At 41.9% G+C, this 19927-nt stretch overlaps 1 protein-coding gene across 6 annotated transcripts in view; it reads left to right on the top strand.

Annotated features, from left to right (window-relative positions):
* Positions 1 to 19927, top strand: part of RBL2 (RB transcriptional corepressor like 2) — a 48927-nt gene that overhangs the window by 3320 nt on the left and 25680 nt on the right. For 5 of the 6 annotated variants that reach the window (XM_040982704.1, XM_040982709.1, XM_040982706.1 and 2 more), the window contains exons 2-9: positions 1281 to 1411; positions 3629 to 3829; positions 6549 to 6613; positions 10250 to 10378; positions 11856 to 12016; positions 12103 to 12167; positions 12970 to 13156; positions 17707 to 17873. In XM_040982704.1, the coding sequence (XP_040838638.1) occupies positions 1281 to 1411; positions 3629 to 3829; positions 6549 to 6613; positions 10250 to 10378; positions 11856 to 12016; positions 12103 to 12167; positions 12970 to 13156; positions 17707 to 17873 (1106 nt within the window). The remainder of the gene's footprint in view (positions 1 to 1280; positions 1412 to 3628; positions 3830 to 6548; positions 6614 to 10249; positions 10379 to 11855; positions 12017 to 12102; positions 12168 to 12969; positions 13157 to 17706; positions 17874 to 19927) is intronic. The other variant, XM_040982708.1, reaches the window with a different exon arrangement.

The following is a 19927-nucleotide window of genomic DNA, read 5'->3' as shown; positions in this document are numbered from 1 at the left end:
AAGATGTGCAGCCTGGCTTTAATAACTATAATTGGGTTTAGGTAATTATGCATATATGTGGAAAATGAAGAATTTCTTGTTTGTCTTTTTTTTTCATTTGACCCATATTGGGTGCAGAGAAATTAAGGACACGTTCAGTGTAGGGAGAGGAAAGGTGTACCACTTCTTGATTTTTAAAAAATGTGAAGAATACCTGTTAGAAGTCATGTTTTAAGGGCCTGGTGCAGTAGCCTAGTGGCTAAAATCCTTACCTTGCATGTGCCGGAATCCAGTATGGGCATTGGTTCATATTCTGGTGATCCTGCTTCCCATCCAGCTCCCTGCTTGTGGCCTGAGAAGGCAGTTGAGGATGGCCCAAAGTTTCGGGACCCTGCACCTGCAGGGGAGACTTGGAAGAAGCTCCCGGCTTCGGATCGGCTCAGCTCCAGCAGTGGCAGCAGCTTCGGGAGTGAAGCAGTGGGAGGAAGGATTCCCCTCTGGATCTGCTTTATGTATATCTGACTTTCCAATCAGAAATAAACAAAGTAAGAACTCATGCCTTCGAAAGTATATCTTTGGAATCATCTCTGATAATAGATCCAAAGCAAACCATTGGGTTCTAGAAATCTATTTTATGTAGTCATGTGTTTGATTAGGTATGAGATTGGAGGCTTGATGTACACTCAAGGTTAAGTTTGCCCTTTCCTAGATTTAGAACAGGATAAAATACATAGAAATAACAGTGTCAGTTTGCTTACCGTGTTACACATTACCCAAAAGCTTAGTCTTAGAGAGTGGCAGATTGCTTTGCTTGCAGGTTCTGTGGGCCAGGGACTTGTACAGGACACTGGGGGTATGTTGTGGTTTAGCTCCCAGTGACTGGTGCCTCCCCTGGAAGACCTCAGTGACAAGGGGTGTCACAGCGGGATTTACCTGTGGTCTCTCCGTGCGTCCGACCAGTCCGTGGATCTCACAGTAGCCCGGCATCAGGCATCTTACACGTTGCTGCTCCCCTCCCCAGCCGCCTGTCTCGGTGAGAGGCAGTGCAGTGGACTCTGTGTTGTCCTGTCTGCCCCTGGAAGTTACGTAATATTATTTCCACTGGCCACGTTGCCTAAGATGAGTGACATGGCGGGATGCAGAGCCTGCTCAGCTTCCAGTTGAGGAGATTAGGGCCATCATCAGATAAAATCATTTCCCACATATATGTAAACAACATTTTAAATTGAAACATGAGTTTCTAATATTAAAACACATATATAACACATTGGCTAAAAATCTGATTTTCTTTGATTTTGCAGGGAAATGATCTTCACTGGTTAGCATGTGCCTTATATGTGGCTTGCAGAAAGTCAGTCCCAACCGTAAGCAAAGGAACAGTTGAAGGAAATTATGTATCTTTAACTAGAATCCTGCGATGTTCAGAGCAAAGGTAACTATGTTAGAACTGAAAGAGTAAAAGTGGTTAATGAGAAGGCTCACGAATCCCGTGATAGTAACAACTTGCCTTCTATCGTTTTGAGCGTTTGTGTCGGTGGAGTGCTGAATTTATTAAAAGCTGGTCACAGTGTTCCTGTACTTCATGAACATTGGTCTCCATTTTATTTACTTGGTGAAAATGTTGAAATGTTGAAAGTTTGCTGTGCAGGCTGCGACTCACTGTGTGATGGAGTATCTGAATGAGGGTATTGGGAAGACTTAGCAGATACTCCGAGGCAAAAGGAAATAAGACATAACACTTGCATCTGTATAGAATGTGTAAATATTTATGTTACCTTTTAGGGGATAAGCAACAGTTTATAATCATGTATAGAACGGGTCAAACAGTGTTGAAAGAAATAGCAGAAGTTAGTTCTAACTAGCTTATAATAGGTTGAATATGTTTGTGCTGCTGGGTTGAATTTTCTTCTATGGGTTATTGATGGGAAAAGGTGATTTGACATTTTGGAGTGAATTTCCACTGTAAGTTCATGGACCTAATGGTCTTTTTTTTTTAATTGTTTATTAAAATAATTAACAAGAAACGTAGTATTTTAGTTATAGTCTATATGTGCAGCGTTAACTCCATCCTGAGTTGTATTTAGGCCTAAGAACGAGGCAGTGTGGTGAACACCTGAGCTGCAAACATGCAGAAGTGGACTTAAAGTGCCACATTTTAATCTTTACAAAGAGAAGTGGAGGCAGAGCGATCCAGTGCAGTGTCAAAGAACTTTAAGAAATACAGTTGAAATTATGGAATCAGCCTAATAAACTAAACTTATCTAACATTTTAATGTAGTTAGTATAATCCTGAGTTTAAATTTTATGTGCATTTCAGAAAACTAAATTTTTTGGCCGCTGAACAGAAACAGGAAAATTTCATCTTTAAGTTTTTACTTATAGTTTCAAATTATTTACATTTTTGTCCTGAAGGACTTAATAGATTATGAAAACAGATTGGGAGACTTACAATACATGTAGCTGACGAAGGATCAGTGCCCAGAATCATATAAAGAACTATTAACAATCAATTAAATAATCGACTAACAGCAACTAAAAGTGGATAATGACTTTGTGGGGGCCAACGCTCGCATAGCTGACCGACATAGGAAAGGATGTTCAGTCTCAGCTTCGCTGGGAACTAAGGAAGCTGAGAGTAGAAATGGACATTTTGTTCTCATTAGACTGGGGAGATTTGAATTCTGAGTTTGGGCACTGTGCAGGGAATGGGGACCTTTCTTGGCCATAAGCGTCAGTGAGGGTCTAACTTGGCATCGCCACAGACACCACAGTGACTTGAATGCTCACACTCTGGCCTCCTCTCGGGGCAGTTCCTACAGACACGTGTGGACAGGTATGTGTTCATGCTGGCACTTTGTCATGCAGAATTAGAGATAACCTACATTTCCATTTGTTGGAAATGAATTCCAGCTGGAGGAATGTTTTCATGAAGTAAAATGGATGTGATCTCTCTGTGTCAACAGGAGGGAAACTGGGAAATATTTGTGAAAAAGCAAATTGTAGGACGCTACTTATGATGCCATTGTTTTAAAGTGTACATGCGAAAGATACTGCTTATGTTTATGGGAGCTTGGAAAAGCTCATGGACAGTGCAGTCAAAGGACAGCCCATTCTGGTATAAGAGAAATGTGAAATCCAGGCCATTTTTCATGAGCTCTGAAGACCGCCTGTGTAATCTGTAGTAACACATGAGCATGGGTGGGAATGGAGTGACTCCAGCATGATGGTTATCCATGAGGAAGGAGGAGGAGTGGGATCAGGAATACAGGTGGGAATTTTGGCTGTTTCTGTGGTTCTCAAAACAAACAAACCTGAAGGAAGCATGCATCTGTTAATTGGTATGTTAATAAATTGGTTAGATTTGACAGTTGAGTACATGTTTGTAGGTTTTGGCTTGATTTTGTTTTACATTTAAGAGTATTTCATACTTTATTTTTTTTTTTTTTATCACCTGAGACCTAAAGAAAAAGATTAGGAGGGTTGGAGGAATCAGGCGTTCTATAAGAGAAATTAGTTTTTCAGAGGCAAGAATTGCAATTTCATGTTTCTGTCTGAATGTGATATGCTGCATAGGAGATGTTGATAAACTTTTAATTGTTGATATTGTAGACTTTTATGCTAATTTTTAATATCCTCTCTTTAATGTCAGCCTAATTGAATTTTTTAACAAGATGAAGAAGTGGGAGGACATGGCGAACCTACCCCCACACTTCAGAGAGCGCACTGAGAGATTAGAAAGAAACTTCACTGTTTCGGCTGTTATTTTTAAGAAATATGAACCCATTTTTCAGGATATTTTTAAATATCCTCAGGAGGAACAGCCTCGTCAACAAAGAGGAAGAAAACAACGGTATGTGTTTGCATCTGTTTGGGTCAGGAGCACACATTTGCAATACTTTTCCTTTCTCAGCTTACTTGGCTTGTCTTAAAGAACTGTGGTCCTGTAAGTCTTTTTTTCTGAGTAGTTTTCTTTCACAGATACTTTTTTGCTTTTTGTTGTGTGTTAACTTTGAAGATTTTGGCTTCTTTCACATTGCAAAATAAAAATGTTTACATAAACTTAGCCTGGTCATTAAAGCCACAAAACTGCAGTTTGCATGAATCAGACTCTTAAGAGTTTGTTTTTTAACCAATTGTCTGTCCTGGGTGTGAAGCACTGCGTTTTCTTTTATTGCCCCTACAGACTATTTAATTTTTAGATCAAATTGAGCATGAACTGGTCCCCTTGAAGTGGCTGCTGTGTGTGCTTTGGGAGTAAGGAAGCCAGATTAAGGGAACGGAGAGGAAGTGGAGTTGTTGCGAGTGTGTGTCCTCTGGCCGGGAATGGCACAGCAGTGAGCTTGCTCTGGCTCCAGGAAAACAGGGACTACAAATTAGTCTCCTTTTTTATGACAGGTTTTACATAAAATGAAAGTTTCTTTTTAAGTTGGAGAAGTGTTGACATGAAAAGGAGGAGGGAAGGAGTTAGCGGTTCGAGTGGCTAGAAAGAGATTTCAGATTGTACTTGTGAGATTTAATAGGCTATGTATACCTAATTCTAATTAAGAAAATTGTAAACTCTTACAGTTTATATCACTTTGTGTACTATTAACTCAATTTTGACCTAACAGTAGTAGTCATAACATACAGCAGTTAACTGATCATTTGCTTTGGGTCAAGGATCTTTTCAGAATCTCAGTGACAATCTGTTGAGATCCATACTGGAGTGTGTGTGTGTGTGTGTGTGTGTGTGTGTGTGTGTAGAGACTCAGCCCCTCAGAGGTGAAGTAGTTTGACTAGGCGATGGGGTGTGTGTGTGTGTAGAGACTCAGCCCCTCGGAGGTGAAGTAGTGTGGCCAGGTTCACACACTTGAGTCATGTTGGCATTAGGACTGTGGAACCCTGTGCTTTGCTGGATCCTGTACCTCACTCACATGCACTACTTAAGGCTGCCACTATTTATTGAGCATTTATCTACCAGTCTGCCAGAAGTGCTTTGTTGTGTATTGCGTAGAACAGGTATTTAAAAGCAAAAACAAAAGCACTTTCATCCTGTACTGTTGTGCCAGGGGCAAGGGAAGTGGGTGTGGGGGTTGCAATGTGACTAGGGAGAGGTGGGAGATGTGAAGATTCCAGTTTGCATAGTATAACATATAAAAGTCATATGAATGGAGTAGTTAATACAAATATAGGGCCTGGGGGTACAAATAAATCTGAGAGTGAACCAATCGGGTATGGCCACGTGAAACAAATGGAATAGCTCTGGGAAGCTTGGTAGGATTGGGGTAGGTGACTGTGGAGATAGTTTTCTATGTGGAAAAAATCACAATAGATGCGGACACAGAAAAACATGAACACATTTGTGAAAGAGAAGGTTAGCCAAGGTTTTTTTTTTTTTTTTTTCCTTTCTAGAGTCCTTAAGTTGTAGAGCCAGCATTCAGCATTTACGATAGTTGAAGTGCTGACCTAAAACTATTTGCATTTTATCTTGCTGTACAGTAAAAAGTAGGAATAGCTTATAAGGTGCCTGTGCTAGAGTGGCTACACCCCCTACCAAGGAGGAGACAGATGCAGAGGTACTGGCAGAGCTCCTCTTGCTGGTTTGATGCCCAGATGTCCACATTGGACCACGTCGGAGCTGTGTGAAGGACAGGCACGCAGCCACTTGGACCATCACCTCCTGCTTCCCAGGGTGTGCGTTAATGAGGAAGTAGAATTAGGAGCCGGAGCAGAGAGTGGAACCCAGCTACTTTGATTTGGGAACTGGACACTCTGACCAGCTTTGTTAACCACCAAACCAAATGCCTGCCCTGGGAGGCTGGTTAAAAAGCAAGTCACTGACTTTCAGTCCTTGCTAAAGAACTTGTAAATTAAGTATAGTGTTAGATCTAAGTGTAATAATCTTTTAACAGGTAAAATGACTAGCGCACAAGGAGAGCAAGTGTGCCTAGCCAATCATATCACTGGAACTAAGCTTCGTTTCCTGATCCTCCCCAGGGTATTTTGCTGTTGTTGGCACCTTATTAAAATAAGGCTCTTGGGGTGTGGAGATCGCATATATCTTGTCTAAACATTGGCAAAAGTTGTGGTAGAAAAGGCAAGCTTGAAACAGATCTGAAATTCTTTTTAGCTGACAACTTGTTAAAATACAAGAACTGTTAATGGGTGAAGTATAAGGAATTATATGAAGCTCAAAGAGTTTACATTAAAAGGTCTTTTGGTGTATCTTTAGGGGCAGGGGACTTAGTTCATCACCTATAATAAGAGGCGAAAAAAAACCAAAACAAACAGGAGTAGCCTGCTTAGGATAATCAGAAAAACCGTTTTTTTTTTTTTTTTTTTTTTTATTTCTGACCTTGGAAGACTCGAGTTGTTTAAGATTTTCTGTTGAGAACTTTGTCTGGCTCCCAGCTGCTTCTGCCAGTGTTTGGTTCGTACAGAGTTTCCTGTGTATTCTCCCTAGGAAACTGAATCTCCCAGCACCCCCTCTGACAGTGGGTTTGTTTCACACCTAATTTATGGTCATTTGGAAGTCTTTCTCTGAATCTTCTCTTGTCTCATGACTTCTTTTTTTCTCCCATCCCCCCAAGGAGGCAGCCCTGTACCGTGTCTGAAATTTTCCATTTTTGTTGGGTGCTTTTTATATTTGCAAAAGGTAAGAACGAATGATATTTGTTTAGATATTGATTGGTTCATTTAAGTCATCAGATGCTGATCTTACCGACTTACACACGTCAGGCAGAAAGTTTTGCAAATCATTTTTTCAAGGATTTGAAGACCAGATTTTTTTTTAAGATACCGCCTTTTATAAGAGTTTCTGAATTTCTTTGTGGTATTCAAATCTTGTCTTATTAAATGGAAAACCCTTTAATTTTGTTCTTACACAACACCTTTTTGACACGAAGCTATTCTGCAAATGGACTCGGAAAGCACATTATTCTGTGTCTGCTTGTGGTCTTTTGAGCCATTTCTGATGAGCTTGTGTCCTAGTGGAGCGATCCTCAGAGTAGTTCGGGTTACGTTTTAAGTCTTAGATGAATAACATATCTAACTGCAATTTATGTTCTGCTCCCTTTCTGATTTAATCCAACATCTGCGCTCAGTGAAATGTGTCTCTATTATTGTTCTCTTTGTATTTCCATGTAGAAATAATCCTTAGTAACCTAACGAAGAAGCAAACTGGTTATGTTAGTTACAACTAAGTAGTTGTTCTGGGTAACACATGAAATGCTTTTTCCCAATAAAATATAAAGCAGAAAAATAATTGCAGAGCTGGAAAAGAATTTCATAAATACAAGAAATTCTCATTAGATTAGGGTGGGAAATATCTAGCTCTACTGGCCATATAAGGTTGGGAAATCATTCGGTTTGGTCCTGCCAAGGGGAACACATGTGGGATTTGAAATTCAGAAAATGTATACCAGGTTAATTTTTTTGCTTTTTAAGGTGTATTGATTATTATTTGAAAGGCAGATTTACAGAGAACATGAGACCGAGATCTTTCTATTCGCTCGTTTATTTCCCAAATGACCACAAGAGCTGGAAGTGGGCCGGTCTAGAACCAGGAGCCTCGAGCTCTTCCAGGTCTCCCAGTTGAGTTCAGGGTCTCAAAGACTTGGGCCGTTGTCTTCTAGAAGACTGATTTTCAAGTTGATGATTCTGTGTGGCCTGTGAATTATAACTATCCAAATGACCTTTGCGGGGGCGGGGGGGGTGCGGGGAGGGAAGGTCTTCTACCCCTCTACCCCTGCCTCCAATGAACGCACTCAACTTACTCACTTTAGAAATTAGGCAACTGACAGCCCAAAATTAGCCTCTCAGAATCAGAGCTAGAATTTCAAGCCAGGTTGCCCTGGCTCCTGGTTTCGTGTTGGGTGAAGAAGACCTCTGACCAGGGCGACTCAGGCCGTGGGCCTCCAGGTTTGGTTTGTCTGATTACAGTGTGTCATCTCAGAATGGCTTAGGTGACAGTCCTCCATCACTGTCCGAGCTACATGCTTGATTGAAGGTCACAGCCTGATGGGTGCTGTTACTGTTTTCTAAAACACTGACATGATTTTTGTAATAAAGGTGATGTGATTAGGAGCATGAAGTTGAGGCTTAAGAGCATACAAACCATTTTTATGGTAGCTGCAGTGTGGCTGGTATCATAAGTAATAGTGATCTTTACATTAATTGTATTGGGCAGGAATATATGACTTTAGGAATCCAGTTTACCTTCTATTGTATGTGTGTGCGTAGAAGTGAATATTTTGTACTGTATGGACTAGTACAAACAATTTTTTAAGGATAACAATTATTTATTTGAAAGATAACATTTTCTGCTGAGCCTGAACAAAGCCAGGAACCTGAAACAGTCCTGGTTTCCCCGTGGGTGGCGTGGACTCTAGTAGTTGCTGCCTCCAGCATTTACACTAGCCGGAAACTGGAGTCGGAAGGGCAGCCGGGACTGGAACTGAGAGCCCCACATGGGATGGAGACACTGCCAGCGTCGTCTTTACCACTGTGCTGCCTCGTTAAAAGAAGTTTAATGTCTTTAGTTTGGTCACACTCCATCAACTTGGGTGGCATGTTTTTGGTCACTGATTAATTCAGTGTTTGGATCTCATTAATGCAGGATATAATTTGAACTAAAGAACCTTAGCTTTTCCCTGTCTGCCAGTGCAGGCTTAGGATGCACTAGGATCTTTTCTAACAGAATGGCTAACTTGGTCTTACTCAGTGTACACTTTCATAGCCACCTTTTTCATGACTTTTTCTGCAGCATATGGGATACCAAGTTGTCTCATTCCTGAGAAATAAGCCAACTCTACCAGCTGTCTTTGTTGACTTCTAATGGCAATTGCACACTAGGATCATGTCTGGGCTTGGCACATGTAGGATATTGTAACCAGACCACTTCCTGCTTTATATAAAACCTCAACTCCAGCGCTAGAGGTTAAGCAAGTTTCTTTTTACCTGCCATTTTTGCTAATTGAAAGATAAAATGTTCCACAAGGTGTAGTTAATTTACAAGGTCGGGATTAGGAAAGCATGTTGTATTGGGATAGTCCTGGAATTTAAATCAGATTCTGGTCTTTAGGGGCAGTTGAGCTTTTTTGTTAGACATAGCAATGCTGTTGTTTTTGCCTTCTGTAGCAAATACACACTAGTGGCAAGTTTAGACTTGTCAGTGCGGTGGATTTTATAGGTGGAAACCATTAGATGCGGCTTCCTGTTCGACCTATGCAGAACTGAGTATAACTCTACATGAGATGCAGCCAAGTTAGTTTACAAAAATGAAGAATTTAATGTGTTAATTATAATTTGCTTTATTGGCAAAAAAAAAATTCATTTAAATTGACTTCTTGAATGTTTCCATCACACAAAGAAAAATTGCTTAGGCTGTTCTATTGAGGTAAGTAGCAACTTTCTTTGGAGGAAATGAGAGGATGAAAAATTGAATACACGGCTGGTGTATGTGTATATCTGTATGCAGTGGGGTAGGTACTACATGTGAAAATGCTGAAGCTTAGAAATAATTCTTAAGATGTATTTTAGCTATCTAAATTGAATTCATCTGAATGTAGAATCAATATGAAAAATACATATGTGTGGTTTAGGCCAAAAAAAGAGTAGGATTGAAGTTACAGATAACTAGAATTGTATCTTAATTTCTAGGAATAAAATTATTTACCTGCATTTAACTACTCCCAGTGTTAGGCTTCAGCAGGCACTGCAGAAGCCACAGGTTTCTGTTGGTTTAGATCCGGGTTTATTACCAAGCATTCGCTGGCATTTATCCTTGATGTGAGTCTAAAATTTAAATCTTTAATTTGCTCTTGTTGCATTAATTTGTGTTTATATTATTGTGTAGGAAAGTATTTAAAATGTTACTTTTAGGAATCTGATGAAAGGTTTTGTTCTTTTTCATGTAGTCACATAAGAAAACAGTTCTCTCCTGTTTATGCAAACTTTCATGACAAAAATTCTTGAAATACGTATAAGCTTACAGCTTCAGATAATTCTTTAAGTTTTTGGTGTTCAGAATTTTTAGAGAACTGGCTGAGGACAAGTTTTATTCAACTAATAGACATTTAACGATGCAAATTGAATGAATTGCATTTTTAGTAATTGTTTAGTTTTCGTTAACCTCTTAGAAACTTAATAAAAAAGCAATCATTTCAAACTGTCAGGTTACCAACTTTATATAGTGTATATTTCATTATAGTTTTAAGGAGAAATATATTTTCTGAAATTAATGGAGTATTACTTTAACCTTGTATTTAACTGTTCATCATTTTTCCTATAGGTAATTTCCCCAGGATTAGTGATGATCTGGTGAATTCTTACCATCTTCTGCTGTGTGCTTTGGACTTAGTTTATGGGAATGCTCTTCAATGTTCCCATCGTAAAGAACTTGTGAACCCAAATTTTAGATGTAAGTTTCTAAATCACAGAATAGTTGGACAACCCACTTTTCTACATTGTTTACTGTCGAGAGTGGTGTATGGGGTGCAGGTTTTCTAGCATAAGAGAACATGCCATATTTTTAGAATATTTATTTAATGGGCCTAACTTGATGGTCTAGAGGCCAAATCCTCACCTTGAACATGTCAGAATCCCATGTGGGTGCCAGTTCGTGTCCCCGCTGTTCCATTTGCCCTTCAGCTCCCTGCCTGTAGCCTGAGAAAGCAGTAGGGGATGGCCCAAAGCCTTGGGACGCAGCACCCTCATGGGAGACCTGGAAGAACCTCCTGGCTTTGGGTTGGCTCAGCTTCAGCTGTTGCAGCCACTTAGGGAATGAACCGGCACGTGAAGATCTTTCTCTGTCCCTCTCTGCAAATACACTCTTCCAATAAAAATAAATAAATCTGTAAAAAGAAAAGTAGTTGTTTGAAAGGCAGGCAAAGGGGAAGTATCTTCCATCTGCTGGTTTGCTCCCCCAATGCCTGCAGTAGCCAGGGCTGGGCCAGGCTGAAGGCAGGAGCCAGGAGCTTCATCCCACCTGTGGGTGGAAAAGCCCAGGTTACCTGGACCATCTTGTGCTGCTTTTCCCAGGCTCGTTAGCAGGGAGCTGGATGGGAAGCAGTGCAGCCAGGACCAAAACTGCTCATTTGTGCTGGTGGCATTACAGGTGGTTTAACTCAACTTTGCTACAACACCAGTCCCACAAAAATATTTTTCAGAAAAGCAGCTGAAGATGCAAGCGTCTTAAGTCTTACGATAAATTAGTAGTTTCTGAAATTTATGAGAGTACTTCAAATTGTTCACAGAAAATAAGATTCTTGAGGTGCGCTCCTGTCCTTAGCAAGGAAAAGGCATTTAGAAACAGCAATGAAGGTGTCTTGGAAGATAACAGGTTTCTTTTTTCTCTATATTGGCAAGCTTTGTGCCTGACACACTGAAGGAGGCCCATGGGAAGTTAACAGAATTCATCTGTTTGCTCTTGATTTAGTGAATTAATATTCCTCGTATCTTTTCTGTTTATTTTCCCACTTCCTTCCTAACTCCTTTTTATGTTTTAAATGGTTGTCTGCTTTCATTTTTTTTCCTCTTGTGCTGACAAGAGTAAATTAAGCTAATCTCATGCATACATCTAATATAATTAAAACAGAATATGTGATGTTTGAGCCGGAGCATTATCAGGGTGCTGGACTGGAAGAGGAGCAGCTGGGACTTTGAAATGACTCCCTGCTGTGGGATGTGGGCATCCGAAGTGCTGGCCTAACCTGCCATGTCCCAGTGCACAGCCCCTTAATTTCTGTTTTTTTATTATTATTATTTAAATAATCATGGGTTATTTATACTGTTTCTGTAAACTCATGCTAGCTGGTGCTAATTAATATTGTATTTCATTTTGTTACAGTTTTAGTTTATTAACTGGTACCTTGGTTTTGCGGGTCTCTGTGTTACAGGCCTATCCGAAGATTTTCATACTAAGGATTCTAAGCCTTCCTCTGACCCCCCTTGTGTCATTGAGAAACTCTGTTCCTTACACGATGGCCTGGTTTTGGAAGCAAAGGGAATAAAGGAACATTTCTGGAAGCCTTATATTAGGAAACTTTATGAAAAAAAGGTTTGTAAATAGCAAAGAAATAACATGAAAATGTTTACAGGACTTGATGAAATACCGTAACATAAGTCTGTCTGCTTTCACCGTAGTTACTTAAGGGAAAAGAAGAAAATCTTACCGGTTTTCTAGAGCCTGGGAATTTTGGAGAGAGCTTGTGAGTACATCTGCTACAAAATTATTATTATTTTTTTAACATTCTAAGTGTTGCCCTTAGTGAACCTTGGAACTTTAGTGTTCTTATTTAAAAGGTCTTAATCGTATTGGCATTTGAAAGGCAGAGAGAGGTCTCCTGTGTGTGAGTTCCCTCCCCAGATGCCTGCCAGGAGCCCAGGACCCCGTCTCTGTAGAGCAGGGACTACAGTCCCTGAGCGCTCTGCTGCCTTCCAGGCTGTGTGTCAGCTGGAATCTGGAATTAGAAGCTGAGCTGGTCCTCGAACCCAGGCACTCTGCTCGAGGGTATGTGTGTCCTGAGCAGCATGTTAATTAATTGGTTCATGAAGTGCACATACCTCTTAAGTGCGTATTTTAAACTTTTTTTGAAAATTCTGTGATTGCATTTTTAGATTAAGATTTTATTAAGGTTTTGAGTTGTACATTTGTGAACAAAGACATGATGATGTAGCAATAATGAAGTCTTTGGAGGTACCTAGAATAGCTAGGAAAGAGTTAGGCTTCTCACCTCATCAGGAGCTGCGCCTACCAGGCAGTTACTTACCTGGAAGCACCGTGAGCAAAATACCCTTGGTGCTGTGATGGGTAAATATAGTGTGACAATTTTATGTATTGCACTCTTCAGTTTTAATAATTCACAGTTGCTCCACTAAAATTTAACTTTTAAAAAAAAATTCTTAGAAATTTTAATGGGGAAAAAAAAATGAGTAAGTAGCCTGGAGCATAGGCTGAAGTGATAGCTCTGTGAAGGAGTCCATGGTGTGCGTGTGTGTGTTTTCTTCCAGTAAAGCCATCAGTAAGGCCTATGAGGAGCAGGTGTTATCCGCTGGGAATCTGGATGAACGAGTGTTTCTGGGAGAAGATGCTGACGAGGAGATCGGCACTCTCTGCAGGTGTCTGAACACGGCTTCGGGCACAGAGACTGCAGAGAGGGTGCAGATGAAGAGCATCCTGCAGCAACATTTTGACAAGGTGAGCTGAGCCGAGCCACGAGCAGAGCAGCGGGAGGGTCCGGTTTACTTTGGTAACTCCTGCTGGGTGTTTTACTTGCCTCCACCTGGAAAAATTTCTATCATACTTCTCTTAGTTGGCAAACAATCTTCGCATTTGTGGATTTACTTTTTGCTAATATCAGTTTTCAGAGGTTTTAATTAGGTTCAAGAAAAAGAGAACTTAAATAAATAATATAATATTAAATAAATAAATAAATTTAAACAGATGTAATGATAAGCCAACACCGTGCAGCCTTACACATAATAAACACAGAAGCCATTTGGAAAATGTTAACCACCCCGGATTAGGACTTCAGTGAAGGGACTAGACAAACAGAATCTACAGTCTTCAAGAAAATTCTGTCAAGCTGGGCTACAGGATCATGTCATGTTATTTCCGATAGACGCTTAGGCTAATGGAGACTTTGGAATGGGGCTTCAGACAGGCACCTCCAGAGGCAGTGTAGGCAATTCAAGGGGCAACTCTCCTCCGCCTGGGGGTGAGCTGCTTCAGTGTGGAGACTGGTCCGCTTATTCACTCAGTAAATATTCCACAGCTAGTTAGTAAGCTGGATTGTGTCCTGGACACTGGGAACATGCCAGTGAACCAGATAGTGAGCAACACTGTGTGCTTATAGGCTAGTGGTTGGGGGAGAGGGACGTTAGATCGCTGAAGAGGTAATAGAGTATGTGAGATGATGGTATGAAGGAAGAGAGTAGCAATACAGAACATTTGGGGGAGGGAGAGAGCAGGTGGGTGAGCTTGGGGCTGTTAGAGAGAAGGTGTTGGGAACGTGTCTCCTGGGGAAACACACCTGAAGTCGAGAGATGAACAAGTGCAAACCCATATCACAGAAATGGGATTTCAGGGACAGTGAGAACACTGGGGTGATGGGGATGGAGGAGCGAGGCAAGAGTGGCAACAAATGAGGTGGAAGTAGGATCCTTAGATCAACAGGATCCCTAATCGCAGAGAACATTCCACAGGCGTGTGGTCTGTGGCCCTGGAACTCATGTTGCAAGGATAGGCCATCTTCATTGCTCACCCCTGTGCCACTTGAAAAACAAACCCTGGTAAACATGGACGACAAGGCAGCTGGCTCCCCTAGTCCAACAGAGGACCTTGAGTGCCCCTTCAAAGGACAGAAAGAGAAGCAAGTTGAGTAATTTGTCAGGCCAAGTTTCACAGTAAGCACCTAAGTCTGTGGACATTCTGATGTAAATATGGACAGCCGACAGGACTTAGAACTTATACAGAGAGAACAAGAGGCGCCCGTGTGAGGACAGATGGATGTCATCACCTCTTGTACAACAAAGCCAGCCACCTTGCAGAATAATCAGAATAATATGGGGGACTCAGCCATGCCCACTGAAGGGACAGTGTCTGGCCGATAGTAGGGATCCAGTAAGTGAAGGTCAGAATCGGGACAACTGGACTGCAGGCTTAGGGTGACAGCTGAAGTCACACCTCCCCAGCTGTGTGTCTGTCTCCCACAGCTAACATGCAGGTAGTACCCTCTGGGACGTTCTTTGCAGCACTGAGGTCTCTGAGGCGGCAGCAGAGTACCCACTGCTTCCCCTGGCATTCCTGTGGTCTCCTTCCAAGGATGCAGGAGTGAAGAGAGAGACTTCCCTTCACCCCCCTTCCCCTGCTCCATCCAGGTCAATGACACACAGGGGTCTGAGGTCCCTTCATCTTTGTAATGAACATTGAAAAGTTTAAAGATCAAGATTTCTTTTGAGGCTAAGAGGGAGCAAGAGAGCTGGACTTTTGCTTTTGCTGTGATTGAGGTGAAAATCATCGAGGACCTATGGAGTATAGTGACCTCAGAGTGATCTGATTTATATCTGGCAGATCTTTAAAGGGCAGGTAGTTCATGAAAGTTTGATTCAGAAATATAGTTGTGTCTGAGCTGTATTTTGGAGATAACACAGGATCTGGGGTACGAGAGAAAGAGAAAACAGTCGGCCCTGTGGGTGAACAGTAGAAACTCTAAAATCCTTAGGTGGTGTGCTGCCACTCTGAGTTAACCCCTGCTGCCCTCATGCTCCCCCGTTCTGCTCCTGTAACTTCCCTTCAAGTCTTCAGTTACACCAAGCACACTGCCAGCTCAAAGCTCTTGCCCTGCTCTTCCTTGTGCCTAGAACATGTTCTTCAAGACACTCAGGTGGCACGCTCTGTGTCTTTGCTTCCTGCTGGTCTCGAGTATCCTGAGTGCTATATAAAACACTAACCACCAGCTTCCTCCACAACCCGCAGGACTTTCTTCCCTTAGTTGGCACTTAGTTCTTATCACTGTTTGCAAGTTAGTAAGTAGGCAGCAAAGATTATTTTCTTTCTGCATTAGAGTTTAAACTTAATGACTAGTGCTTATGCAGCGCTTGGCACATAGTAGGCGTTTCAAGGATGTTACAGTTGACATTGAAAGGCAACAGCAAGTCTGGGGGCTTTCTTTAGGTACGAGGTGTCTTTTAGGCATTCAGGTGGAGGCATTGAGTAGCACCATAGAAGTTCAAGTTGTAGTCACAATGAGGTGTTATTGAGTCATTAGGATATATGTGCATTTTTTTTCTCTTAAGAATTATTTTGAGAGGCAGATTCTTAGGAGAGACAAGAAGAGATCTTCCATTTGCTGGTTCACTCCCAGAATGCCCACAGCAGCCAGAGCTGAGCCAAATCAAAGGCAGGAGTCTGGAGCATCTTCTGGGTCTCCCGTGTAGGTGCAGGGACTCAAAGACCTGTCATCTTGCGCTGCTTTCCCAGGCACATTAACAGGGAGCTGAATCAGAAGTGGATCAGCCAGGACAGGAACTGGTGCCCACATGGAATGCCGGTACTGCAGGCCCAAGTTTAGCCTACTATGCCGGGGTCTTGGTCCCGCAGATGGCTGAGAAACTGTGGAATGGAGAAAGATGAACCAGCTGTGTGTGTTGATAGGGAGTAAAAGAAACCTAAGCACAGAGCTTGGAGACTCTGAATTTTATGTCTTCACTTGCAGAACGATTATCCTAAATTTACATGTTTATGCCCAAGTTAAAGCAAGAGTCCTCTTGATCAGAACATTAGTCTGAGTATTCACACAGTACTAACAGAGACCCCACGGTGCCCTCGAGGAGTCTAGGTAGGAAGCTGTTTGGTTGATGGACCTAGCATCCTTTGTGAAAGCACTGTTACCTGTGGCTCTGTGCTGATTGTCCTGTGTGTGCCCAGTGTGCCTTCCCTTGTCAGTGCGCCGTGGTTTATGTCCTGTGACTAAGCTGGGTGCTGGCTGTCGGAGAGCAGCCTTCTGAACGCAGCTCATCTGCCTAGATCATTTTATTGCCTTAACACTTTGTACAGTGCATTTCCTCGAAATGTGGAGAAAGTGTGTTGGTGTTTCTGAATGGCGAGTCTCTGAGCTTTTCCTGTATCTCGTGAAACTTGGATAGTTCTGTCACCAGATGAAAATTTGGGGTGAAAATTTTGCAAGGTATTTTTAAAGCTCTCTAGCGTATGTTTGCTTACTACATAGGAAAAGGTGATTTATCTTGGATGTTAAAGGACACTGTTAAGTTCTTACTAGTACTTATGCACTTTTAGGGTTTATTTGAAAAATAAGGAAAGCTGTTTTGTTAGCAGATGAATTCATGCTTAAATTCATTGGCACTCAGTCATTCACAACTCCTTTATTTTCATATTCAAGAATGTTGATTTTAACTTTCTCTGAAGATCTGTCTGCAGAAATAAACCTGATTCATTCTGGTAACTAAAGGTGGGAAGAGCTCGGAATGCTGAGGACTGGTCTGCACCTCACTGCTGGGAGGGTGTTTGTGGTACTCTCTCGCAACAATTTTGATTTAGGTCTTTCGTTAAATTACGGATTTTACTTGGGCCAGGATTAATTACAAGTTATTTTTGTTCGTTTGTTTATTTGGAATGCCGAGTTAGGGCGAGCCGGCTGATTCAGTCTCCCTTAGGGTGAGCCACGTGGGTTACGGAGGGCCCAGGTAGTTGGTCTTCCACTGCTTTCCCAGGCACATGCGCGGGAGTTGGGTCAGAAATGGAGCAGCCAGGAATTGATCTGCTCTCATAAAAGGTGCCTGCGTTGCAGGCTGCAGCTTAGCTTGCAGTGCCACACTGCTGCCCCAGCATGAACGCACAGCTTTATTTTGTCAATCTCTGAGTGCTGTAAATTAGTGATAGATGGCAGCTGTGAAATTCTGCTTCTCAGAGATGAGAATGACATTAATTTTTTTAATACATAATGCTTATATATCTTCGCTTTTGCGCTTAAGCTGTGAGGGATGGATAATGACAAGTTGTAACTTAAAGGTTTAACCTTTGAGTGACTTTGAGCTGGCTAAAATACATTTTATGGATTTGATGGCTCCTCATGGCGTTTGAACTTCTGGGAATAGTAATGCTGGAGTTGCTAAAATTAATTGGCATTGTAAGGATGAAGTCCTATGGCTTATTCCCATTGGTGAACTGTTGAGATCTTTCTGACTGGAAAACAATGTTTGTTTTCTTTTTTAATTCTTCTCCTTTAGTCTAGAGCACTTAGGATCTCCACTCCACTTACTGGTGTGAGATACATGAAGGAGAACAGCCCTTGCGTGACCCCCGTTTCCACAGCCACACACAGCTTGAGCCGTCTTCACACGATGCTTACAGGCCTCAGGAATGCACCAAGTGAGAAATTAGAACAGATTCTGAGGTAAGTTGGAGCCCTATAAACCTTCCAAAACTTGATTGTTTAGAAGGATTTTCCGGTGTCGCATTTTTAATTTTTTGCTACTAGCATACCTTATTTCACCTAACGATCATTTTATGTCATTTGCATGCTTAGTCCTGTTGCTGACCAGTATAGGACATTAGCAGTGTTGACTATATCAGTAGACCGAGAACATCTTTGTTTAACATTCTGTAATGTAGTATAAATGATAGTAGCTAACAATACTGCACAGATGGAATAGCGCATCCGGATGTCTTCTTCCCAGATGTTCTGTCCTGAGTTTTCAGAGAGGCTGGGATGGGAGTAGGAAGTGGCCGTGAAGATGGGAGTTATCAGTTAACTTCAGAGTCCTGAAGGGAGGATGAGATGTGAAGCAAGGCCAGAACTGTAGCTTTGGTGAGCTCTGCAGACAAGGCTGGCTGCGGTCCTTTGATCTGCCTGAGACTGATCGAAAAAGCAGTGAGCTTTACTGAAAAAACACGGTCGACTGAGTCTGTCATGCATAAGCTCTGGCAAGTTGAAATGAAAAAATTGCCTCTAAGGCCCCTTCTTTAGTCCTACAACATTATGATTTGTTAATATATGTCTTATTCGGTGCCATTTTGTTCCTGGTTGGTTGGAATTAAGAAGACGCTATTTACTTACGTAATTTCCCCTTCATGGCTACACTCACTCACTAGCCAAGGCTGCGTTTCCCTTTATTCTGAAATTCAACTGTGGTTCAAGCTCAACAAGCTCTAAGTCGTGCTTTTCGTGGGGTCACCTTTGCCTTGATTTAGAATATTTTATAAGTATATATGTATTTTTTTTCTGAAAGATACATTCTTAAAAGAGTTTCTTATTTTTAAATTCTTATGATGCAATTCCATAGGCTCTGGAATTTTTCTTACCACCTCACCCCTACTTATTTCCCTCACATTTTTACAATAGTATAGTCCTTTATAAACAGTCACTAGTCCATCATTCTATCTCTATATACCTTTCAGCTCTTTACCATTTCTGATCATAACAAATTCTTTGATTACAAGTATCATTAGCAGGACCAAATATTGCTCGTAGATACCTAGGTAAAACCAAAGGGTTCAATTTTAAGACTTGTTTTTATTTATTTGAATGGCAGAGTTAAGACAGAGACAGACAATGAACTTCTTTCTGCTGGTGCACTCCCAAAGGACCACAATGGCTGGGCTAGACCAGGCTAGACTGGAACCAGGAACCAGGAGTTTCTGCTAAGTCTCCCACCTTGGTGCAGGGGCCTAAGACATTGAGCCACCTGTTGCTGCTTTCCCAGGTGCATTAGCAGGGAGCTAGATCAGAAGTGAAGCAGCTGGAACTTAAACTACTACCCATATGGGATGCCAGTGCTACAGGCATACATGGTGTGCCACAATGCTGGTCCCAACGACTCAGTGCCCATATGGGCTGATGTCATTGCTGGCAGCAGCTTAATTCTATGTCACAACACCGGCCCCTAACGTGGTGTCTTGATCACTAGGCAGACGCCTCAACTTTTTCCCACATTTTTTTTTTATCTATGTGTGTATATGTGCATAGTAGGTACCGAGTGTGATGGGTTCAGAGAGAGCCCTTGTATCTACTACTTCACTCCCTAGCTGTCTACAAAGAGCTGGGATTCAGCCCGGCTGCAGTCAGATGGCGAGGACTCGGCCCAGGATTCTCACCTGGTGGCAGGAGCCCAAGCCCTAGAGCCGTCACATGCTGCCTCCCAAGGCATGCATTTGTAGGAAACTGGAATCGGAGTGAAGTTGAGACTCCAGTCCAGCCACTCTGTATGGCGTGTGGTGTTCCAGTTTGTGCTTTAACTTGTTCACCACATGTCTGCACCCCCTCACTACTCCAGCATGAGTTCTTATTGGCAATACTGCAGTTGAGTACCATTTTGATCGTCATCAGTGAGTGGCGTTGTGCAAAGCAGAGGGGAACCAGTCATAGACATCAAATGGTGCTGGCAAGCATTGTTCAGCCGACTGCGGTAAAAGACGCAGCTCCGCACAAAAAATGTGCTTTCAGTCAGA

The sequence above is a fragment of the Ochotona curzoniae genome, unplaced genomic scaffold (genome assembly GCF_017591425.1).
Source record: "Ochotona curzoniae isolate NIBS_2020 unplaced genomic scaffold, NIBS_Ocur_1.0 contig_3622, whole genome shotgun sequence".
Taxonomy (NCBI): domain Eukaryota; kingdom Metazoa; phylum Chordata; class Mammalia; order Lagomorpha; family Ochotonidae; genus Ochotona; species Ochotona curzoniae.
Note: the sequence above shows the minus strand (reverse complement) of the source record. Positions and strands in the feature narration are given on the sequence as shown.